This window comes from Dendrobium catenatum, unplaced genomic scaffold (genome assembly GCF_001605985.2).
Source record: "Dendrobium catenatum unplaced genomic scaffold, ASM160598v2 fragScaff_scaffold_243, whole genome shotgun sequence".
NCBI lineage: Eukaryota > Viridiplantae > Streptophyta > Magnoliopsida > Asparagales > Orchidaceae > Dendrobium > Dendrobium catenatum.
In genome coordinates, this window is record NW_021318705.1 from 466,976 (window position 1) to 481,818 (window position 14,843).

Sequence of the window (14,843 nt, forward strand, 5' to 3'; positions counted from 1 at the left end):
TGATGCAAAATTCTACCGGACTACCACCTGAGTCCCGGGCTTCTGCCGGACCGCCACCTAAGGCCTGGAATTCTACCAAACCATAACTTGGGACTCGAACTTTTGCTGGGCCACCACTTGATGCCAAGAGTTCTCTCGGAATACCACCATTCTACTACGGTCTTTCGGACCTCCGTCACCTATTATGGTCCTTCCGACCTTCTTCGCCTACTATGGTCCTTCTGACCTCCATCTACAGACAACAGTCTTTTTGTCCCCGATCTCCTGCCAACTATGGTCCTTCTGACCTCTATCGCTTACTATGATCCTTTTGATCTCCATTAACAGACAAAGGTCTTTCTGACCCTGGTCTCCTACCAACTATGGTCCTTCCGACCTCCGTCGCTTACTATGGTCCTTCCGACATCCATTATCAAACAATGGTCTTTCTGACCCCAGTCTCCTGCCAACTACGATCTTTTAGATCTCCGTCTCGTGCTGACTATGGCCCTTCCAACCAGACAAATATGTCTATGTTGATTATTGTAACTCCCACCATGTCATGCGCTCTATATGACATACATTTGTAACATCAAGCCAAGGCCTTCTCCCTAAGAAGGGCCTCATTTGTAATCGACTGCAAATACTAGTGGATTTATTCAAATTAGGCCAGACCCGTGATTTTTCCCCCTTTTCAAGGGTTTCACGTAAAAACTCTGGTGTCTCTTATAAACGATACACCCTCTCTCTTATCTGATTGTGTGTTGGATCTTTGTACTATCTTAAGACGTTAAACTAAATATTTCTCTACCGCTGCGAATACTCCAGGACGCAACAAAGGTAATAAAGATTACACATTATCAGAATATGATAGTACTAAGATAACATATTTATATAAAAGATACATTTAAAATTTATATTTTTTATAAACTAATAAAACATAATTTGTGAATAATAACTAATATATTTATTTATAAAAGGATTTTAAAAAATGTTTTGTTAAGGCTCTGTTTGGGATATTTTTTTATTGATTCTTAAAAAAAATTTCTAGTTTAAAAATTAAAATTTTTATACTAAAAAATTACTTTAAGAAGCAGTAAAAAAGCTAGCCTAAGCGAATTCTAGTCATCATTTGACAGTTTTTTTTACTGCTTCTTAAAGCAACTTTTAGTAAAAAAATTAAATTTTGTACTAAAAAATTATTTTAAGAAACAATAAAAAAGCTGTCTCAAATAAAACGTTACTCAATTAATTTTACTTAATATTCTGATAAGTTTCATACAAATATTTATATAAAATATAAATTTAAACGATAAGTTATAATACAATATTTAATGAATCACTATTTATAAAATATATTAATTATTAATATTCTCATGATAAATTATAAATTAATTATATATTTTGAATTCTAACTCATAGAATTCATTTATATTTAAACATTTGAATTATTGAAATCATTTTAAGAAGTAAAAATAAAAAGAAAAAATATATTTTGATAGAATCACATATATTTTTTTTAAAAATAATATTATGAGAGAGACGTTCGCCAAATTTGAAGTTGACTATTTACCTCTTCTTATTAATCAAATTAGTAATGACCTCAGAAGGGTTGAGTGAATCTTACTTAGTGATGCTTCTGCGATACGCGCGTTTGATGTTACCGTTTGGTTCGGTTCGGTAATCACTTTGTGTGCTTTATAAACTATAATGAAAGAGCCGCTCAACTTCTACAGAAAAATAATCATTCGAAATAAAAAAAGCTTAATTGAGAGAAAAAAAAAAAGAGAAGTCACGGAGAAAGAGGGGGACGTTGATCGTCGGAAGAGCGATGTCTTCGTCTTTCGATGCCTTCAGCAACGATGGGGATGCGGCGGCTAGGGTTTCGAGCCACCCCTTCGACGACGAGAGCTACATGGGTTACGAATCCTACTCGAACTTCACCGGAGACGACCAATCGAATGGCCCAAATGGGACGAGCGACTACGTCCCCGACGGGAGCTTTGGAAATGCGGAGGTCCCTGTAGATCATGCGATCTCTCCGGAGCACTACGGCTTCCAAGCCGATCTGCAACAGCAGTATCCTTCGGCTGCTTCGCCGTTCACGATGCATGAATCCAATGGGCATGTCTATGGTGCCGAGGAGAATGGTGACATCTTTGTATCTGATGGGCCTATTCTTCCGGAACCGGAGGAGATGAAGGAAGAAGGGTTTCGTCTGCGGGAGTGGCGCCGGTGAGAAGACTTTCTGTTACAGATCTGATATTTCTTATGCGTAATTGTTAGGGATCTAGTTTGGAACAACGTCGATCGTTTTTTACAATAATCGTCGAATGAAGGCAGAATTTTATATATTAATGCATAGATCTGAGCATATCCTAGTTGCCTTATGATAGGATATTTATGGTAAATGATATTTTTTGTAGATCGTTTATAGGTTTCAAGGTTTCCCGAAGATGCTGATTTATTTAAACAATTACTTTGCAATATTTTCTCTGTGATTCTAAATCTTTCTTTCCTTATGTTCACCTGTAAATGGCCGATTTGCAATCTCAGAGACATCATGCAAATGCTTTTGTTTTAATTTATTTTTTGCTTGCCTCTGTTTTCCTGAGGCAGATACATGGAAAATATCTTGGTTATTCTCTGTTTTCGTAAATTGCAATTTAAGTACATCATGGACATCAAAGAAGACTTATTCTGGGAATTTTCTGAAAATAAGAGCATTAAGTATTTTGATCAGCCGAGACTTTCAATTCACTTTTTATGAATTGGATGATGAGGCTATTGATCATATATATATATATATATATATATATATATATATATATATAATGGTGGCTAGATGGTGGCAAGCCTACCTGGTCAATGCACGTGAAATAAAAAATGACCAGCTAGATTCATGAATCTATAAAACAATTTTTGTGGACTATATAATACAGTTGTAGGTTTCTTTTGAGTGAGATTTTAGCATAAACATCACTTCGAGTTGCCTACTAAGGGACATGATTCATCTAATATGGAATTCTGAAGAAAAAGAGAGAGAAACTAAGGAATTCATATTGCACGACATAAGCATGGATATTCATAATCAAGTATTATTATAAAAATAAAGCAGCTATGTTGAAAACATGAACCAACAACCACACAAGAATCTACACCTGGAATAGATATAATAAAACTATAGCAATTCCTTCTATAACCATGATAGAAGAAAGTAGAAGTATGAGCACAATGGGATCCAAACCGATGCATTTTTTTTTTTAAAATTGTAAAGGGAGCTTGTTGGAGAAGGTATCAACAATAGAAGTAGGTCACTAAAGAAAGCACACGATAGGAGCTTGCTGGATGAGTCATCAATGACAATGTTGAGAAGAGAGCTTGCTGGAGAAGCATAAACGGGACAAATGATGCTTGAAGAAGAAGCATGTGTGAGCCATGTGGCTATGGATTTAATAGACTGGTTTAGGATCTCATGTTAATGAGTTGTTGAGACTTAATCGATAAGATTGAAACGAGATTAAGGATTTGAACTCAAAATATACGGTTGTGATTTAATTGAACCTTGAGCAAGTACCATAGCTTTAATATTTGTTAAACTTCACGGTTCCTTCTATGTAGGAGCTATTGCACAACACACTCTGCCGATAAATGTACCCATGTAGACACCTAACCCAACATTGCTCTCCCAAGTGACCCCATGTGCAACTTTTTGTACCTTACCTCAGTGCATCATCATGCCCAGTGCTCTTGCCCACGACTTGTTGATGTTTTACATGCACCCCCTACATAACCTAACCTTCTATCGTGCACGACTCCACTATTGCATGCTCCCTCATGCACATCCTTTGTAACCTCATCACTTGTTTGCCAGTTTCCACCATCGTTTTAACTTGTATGCCACTACCATGATGAACATACAACTTTATCTTTAACTCATTGGTTTATGTGCTCTGTTTGCACTTGCGCCTCTCTCATGGCTTCCCCGCCACATGCGTACGCCTCTCATTGCTTCTAACTGTACCTCTTCTCCTCGCAACATTGCACTTATTCTTACAATCACTTGCATCAAAACACCCTATTGTGTCCCACATTCCTTCACTTCTCTATTTCTCCAAACCCCAAGTGCTAAAGCTTTATGATTTCCAGATAGCCTTGCCTTTTTTCCTTGTTGTACATTGCTCTGCTATTATGCACTTATGACATCTCCACCTCTTCACCATCTACTCAAATCATTAGCTATAACATGTTTGTAGTCTATCTATTCCTGCCCGCTCTCATCTTGGCTAGTATCAAACATGCAACACTCAGTGTCACACAGTCAAATGTTTACTTACTATTCACCTTCAAAAATAATATCCATACATTGTTGCAGTCAACTTATTGATTACACTCTTATCTTGGTTACTATCAAGCATCGAGCACTCATGATCGAATGGTGATCCATTTTCACCTAACTTTCATTTATTAATATCTAGAGGACGCATCCACCTAAATCGAGGCAGACATGAGCCTACGATTCCACTAACAACACTTTGATTACTTCCACATGGATGCTTGATAACAACCTCCTTACTATATCACCACAGACTTAGCAATCTCTAACCTTACACTCTATATGGTGGCCTTAACAATGGTATGAGTAAACATGGTATGAGTTTACTCATAACTTACACAATTTCAAACTCTTTGTCCTCTACCTCTTGCAATTTCCTCTTAAATTATATCCTTTGTGTAACTAGTATGAAAATAATTTACATATTATTAGTTTTGTAATTCTAACCAATTATCCATCATATTACTACCGACTAAGAATCTATTAAAAAAGAGCGATCCTTGTGATGGGGGCTAAATAATGATGGTGTGCATGAATTGTCTATTGCCTCAACGTGTTATTTTTTCTTTTGTCAATACTTCTTCACCTTAAATAGCAACAACAACAACATCATCAATTCTTTATCCCACTATGTGGGGTCGGTCTCATGAATCTTTTTTCTCCATAGTGTCATGTTAAAAGTCAAATCCTCATTTAAATCTTATAAAGAAAGGTCATATCTAATATTTTCTAATTAAGTTTTTTTAGTTCTACCTCTACCTTTCTTAACATAAGCCAAATCTAATACATCTAGTCTCCTAACCAGGTCATTTGAAGGCCGCCGTTTTATGTGACTAAACCATCTAGCGCGATTCTCTCTAATCTTATATTCCACTAAAGCTACTCCAACCTTTTCATGTATATGCTCATTTTGTATCATGTCTCTTAGAGTAAAATCACTCATCAACCTGAGCATCCTCATTTATGCAACACTTAACTTAATATTATGCTTCTCTTTTAATCGCCAACATTCTGCACCATAAAGCATTGCAGGTCTAACCACTATCTTATAGAATTTTCCCTTTAGTTTGAGGGGGACTTTTCTATCACACAACAAGCCCGTTGCATTCCTCTATTTCAACCATCCAACTTGAATTCTACTAATAATATCCACATCTATTTCACCATCTCTTTGACTAATAGACCCAAGATATCTAAAACGTGTATTCTTATTAATGACTTTATTGCTCGAAGTCACAATCCGCCCACTAGATTTATTACTACTACTAAAATTACACTCTATAGCGGCATTATATAAATCATGTCATTTGTCAAATTCAATTCTCAATTCTATCATTTCTAGTTCTACCTATATGTATATTCCCTTTTGTCATCAACTGCTTATAGCAATGCGAGTCAATGCAATACAAGTTACAAATTTTATTATCTTTCTTCGCTATTGTAACTTATCAGTCTCTTGAAATTAATGTTCTTAGATGTGGAGACCTCACCCTCACAATAACTATACCAAAAACATATGTACTATCCTATCAAGGAAAATCTCTTGTTTTTTTTATAGATTCATCCACTTCAACAACTCAGTAAAAAGTACTTTGATAAAAAAATCGTTTATGTTTTTACAATGGTGGTGAATATGCACACCATTGTCATATTTCTATCCACCAATGGCATCTCTCATCTTGCTAGCCCACCACACATGCCTATAAATAATGGATATCTGATAGTCGTCATTGATATATTGTTGAAATTGGTCCGGTCTCTCTGTCTTCCGTATCTTGTGTATATTCCACCTTCCTATTGGACTAATACTTTCCACCATGACAGGCTACTTATAAATTGTATGCTCACTCCCACACTTTACTACTCTTCTCCATATGGACTGATTCGCCTCACAATTGTTCTAAACCTTGCATTTGATTGCTTCTGCTACCTATCACTTCACATGTGTTCCATTTGAATCTCACTTCAAACTTTGTTTCTTCCTCAATAACTCTCTTGTGCAGAGTGCCTACTCAGCCTAAAGACCATCACATCCAAAATCTTTGACTCTCATCATATACAATTTGCTGAGTCTATCTTTCCCGTTATAACTCTTTTCTTGGTTCATTGCACCTCTAAAGAAGCAATCTCATTGTGTTGTCCTCCTTTCTCTTTGTGTTGTCTTCCTTTCATACTTATACTCCCTTTCATTCATGCCACCCACAATGTCCCCTCTTTTAACATCACTATATATACAGCCTCCACACCAAACCAACCACAACAACATCCCCACCCCCATCTCCCTTCACAATCAACCGGACTCCCTCCCACCCCATCAACACTCACTGAATGACCACCACCTAAGACTAAAATAACTTCTACAAACCAATCTAAAAACTCACACTCACAACCAACTAATTCCTGAACCTGAACTCACCACCATAACCCAAACACTAAAAAAATCATAATATATGTTGAGTTAGTCCCAATGGATATGATATATTTTGTTCAAAATGAAACATGAGCACTTATTCCCTCACCTTCACCCAAAACCTAGTTGGGTAAAGGTGGGTCTTTTAGATTAAATATATCCCGATGGCTCCATAGACATGTGCAAAAATCGATGGATGGCCAATGTTTTTCACCAATTTCTAGGAGTAAACCATAATGATACTTTCAATCCAATTATTAAGATTGCCGCTATATTATTGATTCATAATATAGGTGTTAGTTGATGATGATTTTTCTGGCAACTAGATGTCAACTATGAATTTCTCCAAGGCCATCTTCTGAGGACGTTTTCATGGCTCAACTCCCAGCTTCATTGACACATCATCCTACACATTTATGCATGATTCAGAAAGTCTTCTATGGCCTCAATCAAGTACTCTGTGTTTGACATTATTACGTTACTAATTTATGACTACTTATATCTTTAGCAATTCCCTTGTACCTCTCTCTTCATCCTCAACACTAGTGACACAGTTATATATCTTCTAGTTTATATTGATGATATCAACATCACTAGTAATTGAAATAGACACTTCGATATGTTTTCAAAACATGTGAAAACACCCTTAAAAGTATTTTAACAATTTCAAGAAACAAACCATTTTGTTTTTAAAAATAAAAAATAAAATAAAATATGATGAAGAAGAATGTTTTTTCTTGTTTTATTACCTATTTTTTGGGGAAAAAACATAAAACAAAAGTGAATGAAAGGATGCCCTAAATAAAGAGTAAGTTCAACAATCATGTTTTCATTTTATGTTTTTGGAAACCGAATGAGTTGTTTCCTAAAATTGTGAAAACTCTTATTAAGGTATTTTACATGTTGTGGAAAATGCCTCAGTGTTTGTTTTGATTAATCAAGCTAATTATGCTAATTGGATATTAGTTATATCAATTAAATATCAATTTGATGGATCAATGGTTAATTAGTGCTATAATAAAGATCATTAAGAATGTATAAATATTTAATAATTTTGATAATTATGTTTAGGATAATTTAATATAACAATTGATTAAAATAATTCTTATTAATTTTATTATAGAATAGTTATAGCTTAAATGATGATCACTAACTATTATTATTATTTTAATCATAATATCATGCCAAGTATAATTAATAATTGATTGATTATATAAAAAAATTGTAATTAATTATTTATCTAAGTTAATTTGAAAATAATTACATCTAGAACTTTTTTTTAAGATATTATTACTATTTATTAAGTATAATCAAGGCTAATAATTATATTTGCATTAAACGCATAATGCTCCATGATAGCTTGATTTACATTATATCAATCAAAAGGCTTCTTGAGTCAGCACTTAGTAGGAAAGGGACTGAATCACCTTGACTACTATGGAGTTTGTGGGCTTAGAGATCATCCATAATAGAACTTATATAAATACATTGATGACTAAGTAATGAGGACATCAATGCACGGAAAGTTTATCATAGAAGGGGCCGTAGATCAATGACCAAGATTGAGTCATTATATTATTAGTTATTGTGTGTGTTGTATGTGAATTAATTTAGTTTGTGAACTTTTCCTTATTATTATGTTGTAAGCCCAATGGCATTTGTGAACTTTTCCTTAATGTTATGTTATAAGCCCAAGAGCATTTGTGCCTTTTTGTCTTGTCATGTGGTGGTGCCTCTCTCTCTCTCTCTCTCCCCCTCCCCCTCCCCCACCACCCAAATCTCTTATAAGGTGATGATGATTATTTTAAATGAATTTTGATTTAAGCTCTATTATCTTGTGTGAGAGTGAGTGTGTTGAAGTGGTGAAGCCTTAGGAGAAGGCAAATGAAGTACCAAACGGCCCATTAAGGTGAGCTCTTGGTTTCCCCCTTGTATCTCTTCCCCTTCCACTCCTTCCTCCATAGCCACCGATTAGCCCCCCCCCCTCGGCCAGGCATTTGGGGAAAAAACATAAAACAAAAGTGAATGAAAGGATGCCCTAAATAAAGAGTAAGTTCAACAATCATGTTTTCATTTTATGTTTTTGGAAACCGAATGAGTTGTTTCCTAAAATTGTGAAAACTCTTATTAAGGTATTTTACATGTTGTGGAAAATGCCTCAGTGTTTGTTTTGATTAATCAAGCTAATTATGCTAATTGGATATTAGTTATATCAATTAAATATCAATTTGATGGATCAATGGTTAATTAGTGCTATAATAAAGATCATTAAGAATGTATAAATATTTAATAATTTTGATAATTATGTTTAGGATAATTTAATATAACAATTGATTAAAATAATTCTTATTAATTTTATTATAGAATAGTTATAGCTTAAATGATGATCACTAACTATTATTATTATTTTAATCATAATATCATGCCAAGTATAATTAATAATTGATTGATTATATAAAAAAATTGTAATTAATTATTTATCTAAGTTAATTTGAAAATAATTACATCTAGAACTTTTTTTTAAGATATTATTACTATTTATTAAGTATAATCAAGGCTAATAATTATATTTGCATTAAACGCATAATGCTCCATGATAGCTTGATTTACATTATATCAATCAAAAGGCTTCTTGAGTCAGCACTTAGTAGGAAAGGGACTGAATCACCTTGACTACTATGGAGTTTGTGGGCTTAGAGATCATCCATAATAGAACTTATATAAATACATTGATGACTAAGTAATGAGGACATCAATGCACGGAAAGTTTATCATAGAAGGGGCCGTAGATCAATGACCAAGATTGAGTCATTATATTATTAGTTATTGTGTGTGTTGTATGTGAATTAATTTAGTTTGTGAACTTTTCCTTATTATTATGTTGTAAGCCCAATGGCATTTGTGAACTTTTCCTTAATGTTATGTTATAAGCCCAAGAGCATTTGTGCCTTTTTGTCTTGTCATGTGGTGGTGCCTCTCTCTCTCTCTCTCTCCCCCTCCCCCTCCCCCACCACCCAAATCTCTTATAAGGTGATGATGATTATTTTAAATGAATTTTGATTTAAGCTCTATTATCTTGTGTGAGAGTGAGTGTGTTGAAGTGGTGAAGCCTTAGGAGAAGGCAAATGAAGTACCAAACGGCCCATTAAGGTGAGCTCTTGGTTTCCCCCTTGTATCTCTTCCCCTTCCACTCCTTCCTCCATAGCCACCGATTAGCCCCCCCCCCTCGGCCAGGTACCCCTTTCACCGCCCACGGCAAGCCCTCCATCACCACTTCTCCATCCAAGTCCCCAATCCAAAATTTTCAACTCTGAAGTTTTGACATGTGGGATTCCAATTGGACACCACTTGTCTCTTGGAATTATGAAATCAGAAGTTACTTCTCTCCTCCTTTTTATTTTTAAAATTAGTTGGGAATTCGAAAAGCCACAACCCCTTCCCTTTCCCATGGTTGGCCCACTCTTGGAACTCTCCATATTAATTAATGAGAAGTTGACCCATTAATTGCAAAGTTTACTTTAACTTTTCCTCTTTTCAAAACTACTTCTTTGTTTTCCAATCCCACTCTCCTCTCCTTTTCATTTTCAAAATTAGTTGGGAATTTGAAAATCCACAACCCCCTTCCCTTTCCTTTAGATGGTTCACTCTTGGAACTCTCGATGATAATTAATGGGAAGTTGACTCATTAATTGCAAATTTCACTTTAACTTTTCTCCATTTCAAAACTACTTCTCCATTATCCAACCCCACTCTCTCCCATTCCCCTAAGCCCCACCACTCTAATTAATCTCACACCATTCCTAATCTTCCCCAAATAGCAAAAACCGTGGCCTCCCTCCTTCCAAATTTTGGCCAACATCTATTCTTCTCCATTGTGAAGCAAGACACAAGGAAGGCACTACGGAGCAACCCTTTAAAGATTAACCGATGAGACCCCACCACATATGAAGGAAGCTTCCCTGCGACGCAAGTACCTAAGTCTTTCTACTCTTACTTCATATATTTAAGTAGATATTTTTTTGAAGTCCAATTCTATGTGGCATCACTATTTTCATGTTAATTTAAATCCCAGTAGTTTCTTAAATCATTGAGTGCATGATTTTTGTAGTGACTAATCTATGTTAAATGTTGGATCTTTTTGCCAACCCATGTTAGCTAAGTTATTGATTTAATTTATCCTTCTTGAATTCTAGAACTTTGGTTGTGATTAATTACTATTTTTGAATTGCTTTTCTTACTTGTTTTGAAGCTTGTTTTATGCATCCCTATGATTAATAACTTGCTGATTTTAAATCCAACTTGTGCTTAATTTCATAATGTAAGTCTTGACATGCTAGTCCTATACCATTTTGGGTAGCAATGAGATACGCATTAAGAGAGTCAACAGCCTTGTTCCAAATTGCCTTCGTCGAATTATTAAAGTCCCTTTCCAGCTATTAAGTCATGCTAGTGCGCCCGCGCCCAACCATATGCATTAGGGTTGGTATGCCACGAGTCATTGGCTTTTTTCAGGTTAGGGTTCAGGTGCTCTAGTTAGAATGAAATATTCCCCAGGTTAGGTTGGGGCTTATTAGTCTGGTTTGGCTCGGTCTGTCTTAAACGCAAGTATAGACACTTGAAAATTCATTAATGCCTTAAGATCCAATCATGCCTCGAGACTCATGATGGTTTAGATAAATCCGCTCAAAATCCCAACCTTACAAACATTTTGTTAGCTTAACTTGATGTATCTTATAAGTTCATTTTTATGCATGGGCTCATCTGCGGTGCATCATTTTTATGTTGCTTTCTCAGAGAAATTTCACCTTAATTTTGATTTTGTCGATAACGCAACAAAAATATCTTCTCACATACACCTTTCTAGACTAGACGATCACATAGATCCCAATTGTGGGAGACTATTGTATTCTTGATTATTTTCTCTCTTACGCTTTGCTACAGAAATCAATGAATAGAGAAAAACTCCCTACTGCGTTATATTTTGCAGGATTTTGTGCCTTACATGTTGCCTGAAGCTATAAAGTCATTTAACATCCAAGATATGCTCTCCGTCTCATTATTAATTTATGTGATATGCATTCCATTGTCGTGATCAGGTTCTCTTTATAATATTTTACTATTAATCCTGCATGCAGCCAGAATGCCATTCATCTAGAACAGAAAGAAGGAAAAGAAAAGGACATGAGGAATCAGATTATTGCCGAAGCTGAGGAATTCAAACAAGCTTTCTATGAGAAGCGCAAGCTGAACCGTGAATCAAACATGACCAACAACAGAGAAAAAGAGAAGGTAAATTCCATCGTTCTTCCTATCTTACCTGCTCCTGACTCGTTAGAAATGTAATTTCCTCCTAAGATCTTGAGTTATCTTCCAGCTGTTTTTGAAGAACCAAGAAAAGTTCCATGCCGAAGCTGATAAGCAGTACTGGAAAGCTATAGCTGAGCTCATCCCCAATGAAGTGCCAAATATTGAGAAGAAGAGAGGAAAGAAAGATCCGGAGAAGAAACCATCCGTTGTAGTAATTCATGGACCAAAGCCAGGAAAGCCCACTGATCTTTCAAGGATGCGTCAGTTGTTGGTGAAACTGAAGCATACACCTCCACCACACATGAAGCCTCCTCCACCCCCAGCAAAAGATGCTGAAGTTGCTGCCAAAAAAGATGGAAATAAGGCAAAATCGCCGACAAAAGAAGCCACGTTGAAGAGTACTGCTAATACTACTCAAGCTTCTGCAGCAGCTGTAGAAGTGGAAATCGCTGCGGAGCCAGAACCAGCTTCTACTCAGTAATTGGACTGAATTACATTGGCCTCGTTCATCTCCAGGTGATTTAAGTTGCTTTATCATTCCATGTTTTATGAAATAGGTCTTTGTATGTTCCTTTGAGTGGCTTCAGAGAAGAAGCTGATAACTGTTTCTGTTCAATATTCTTTATAATCTTTTTACATTGGTTTGTACAAACTGGTTGTATGCGATAATTTTGCATTTTTTTTAAAATTTTGAAGAGTGTTGCTTGCCTTATTTGCCTACATGCTTAAATAGTAAACTTCTGTACTTTTGTTATTGGTTCAGTTCATCTTTGCTACGAACTTATAGAAGTTGTCATATTTTGCCCCTCTTGATTCATCATCTCATAATGCTTTTCTTAACAACAAGATCATTGAAATTTTAACCATTATAATGAGAATTTGGGGGAAATCTTTGGGCTGAGGAAAAAAAAAATGATATTCATTGCGTATTTTTAGCTGCCTCGGATTTCGGCTTAGATTGATAATGACTTGTCAATCTCATTGTTCTTTGACCCTTGAGATCAGGTAAAAGCCTTTTTGAACTCTATGATTATTAAATTTCTACAGCTATATCCACTGTTGCTTAGTTTGGTTGGTGGATGAGTACGGTTGGGAACCCCCCAACCCGTGCTCGATTCCCCTCGAGCTGTAGCGCCTCTTAAGTGGGGCCCAATCAAGTGCGGGCCAGGAGGTTTCTGGGGTGGGTGCCTCTTCTAGGTCAGCCGATGATTAGTCACGCCGCAAACGCCGCCAAGCGTCTGGGGGTGGTAGCAGGTGGATATTCCGTTAAAAAAAAAAAATCGCAGCTATTGCCTTCCTCACTCATTCACCTCTCTATTTTCATGGGTGGCTTTCTCTGGAATTAGAGGTTTGGTACATGACATGATAATTTCCTTCTTCATAACATGATATCGTAGTAAGGATTTCTCTCTTCTCATATTTGTCGAATTTTATTTGGACTAATTGGATTTTTCACGACTTTGAACTTCAAGCCGAGGGTGCTCTCCTTAAACATGATATTTCACGCTCACCCATTTACCCTCTGTCTCTCCTCTGTTAGATTGTGAAATCTCTCTCATCTTTTTTTTCTCTTATAATTTTATTTTTGAGCCGGTTCAATTGCGGATTGATGAATATAAATGCACTTTTTTCTTTCCACTGTTTATATGGTATTGGTAATCTCTGGTTAAATCTGTCTAGAAAGAAAAATACAATTCTTTCAATTTTGATCCAGGGGCATGACACGATGGTTGGAAAGATGACGACTTTTTTAAAGTCATAGTTGGATGGTGGCTTTGAGGCTAAACTAGAATGACGATGAAGGTAAGCTATTGTTGGATGATGGTGATTGAGAGACTGTGTAACGCTTATTGAATTCATGCACCTATTTTGATCCAGTCTCGTAAGGGTAACATATTGACTTTCAATGTTTAATAACTCTTCAATGTTTAATAACTCTTGTATGTGTCTATGAGTGTTTTATATGCATGTGTTTGAATCTATTTTTAAGCTGGTCCCAGGAGTCTATGTGCATGATTGAAATTTTTGAAATTTATTCCCAGGGAGCCACGACGATGGATAGGCTGTGCTGCCATATTAAGCTATTTATCTTTTTGCCAAATTAGTTTTAAGTTGCATCGTTGGGGGCGGTGCTGTGGCACTGCAAGGCTGAGCACCATAGTGCCTGATCAAAATTTTATAAAAATATCATTTTTAAATCAGTTTATATTTTATCAAATCTATATTCTCCCCTTAAGTGTAGTCGGTTGGTGAGAGAATAATTCCTAGATCGAGAAAGCTAGGTTTTTATGGACTCCAATTTGTTTTCTATTGTCAGATCAGTTTTGAAAGTTGTTTGGATTGATATATGTTACATTTTGATTACTCAATTTTCAAAAATACAAATTTTGTAGAATTTTTCTTATTTAATTTATAATGTTATAATGTAAAAATAGAAATAGTTTTGTAACCGTTAGATTTTCATCATGTAACGTTCTATATATTATAGAGACACTCATTATGGACATTTATGTATTTTTCTAAAAAAAAATTATACTAGATTTTTTGAAAATTTTGTTATTTTATTTAACTAGAAAAAATTATGATTCTAAAAAATAATATTGTAGTGTATAAATACCATATATACATTTTGATGATAAATGAAATGAAAATAATTTGTTGGATGAGTAGTTCATTTTATTTACTAGTAGTTAATTAGAAGCTTTGTGATATTAAAATGAAATCTGAAAAAGCCCTCAAAATTTGGATTTTGGGCTCGGTTTGTCACAAGTCAACATGATATGATATGTACTATATGTGGGTCGTATTGGG

The 14,843-nt window shown here is 35.4% G+C and overlaps 1 protein-coding gene across 2 annotated transcripts; it reads left to right on the plus strand.

Annotated features, from left to right (window-relative positions):
* The first annotated feature begins 1,705 nt into the window (after window positions 1-1,705).
* Window positions 1,706-14,018, plus strand: LOC110094720 (clathrin light chain 2-like). Of its 2 annotated transcripts, XM_028693223.1 has the most exons (4): window positions 1,706-2,214; window positions 11,861-12,014; window positions 12,100-12,548; window positions 13,747-14,018. In XM_028693223.1, exons 1-3 carry the CDS (start codon window positions 1,811-1,813, stop codon window positions 12,511-12,513), a joined length of 972 nt encoding a protein of 323 aa, XP_028549056.1. In that variant the 5' UTR covers window positions 1,706-1,810; the 3' UTR covers window positions 12,514-12,548; window positions 13,747-14,018. The 2 variants fall into 2 exon arrangements, with proteins under 2 accessions (XP_028549056.1, XP_020675677.1); XM_020820018.2 differs by lacking the exon at window positions 13,747-14,018 and having other exon boundaries at window positions 1,707-2,214; window positions 12,100-12,668.
* Window positions 14,019-14,843: the final 825 nt, after the last annotated feature.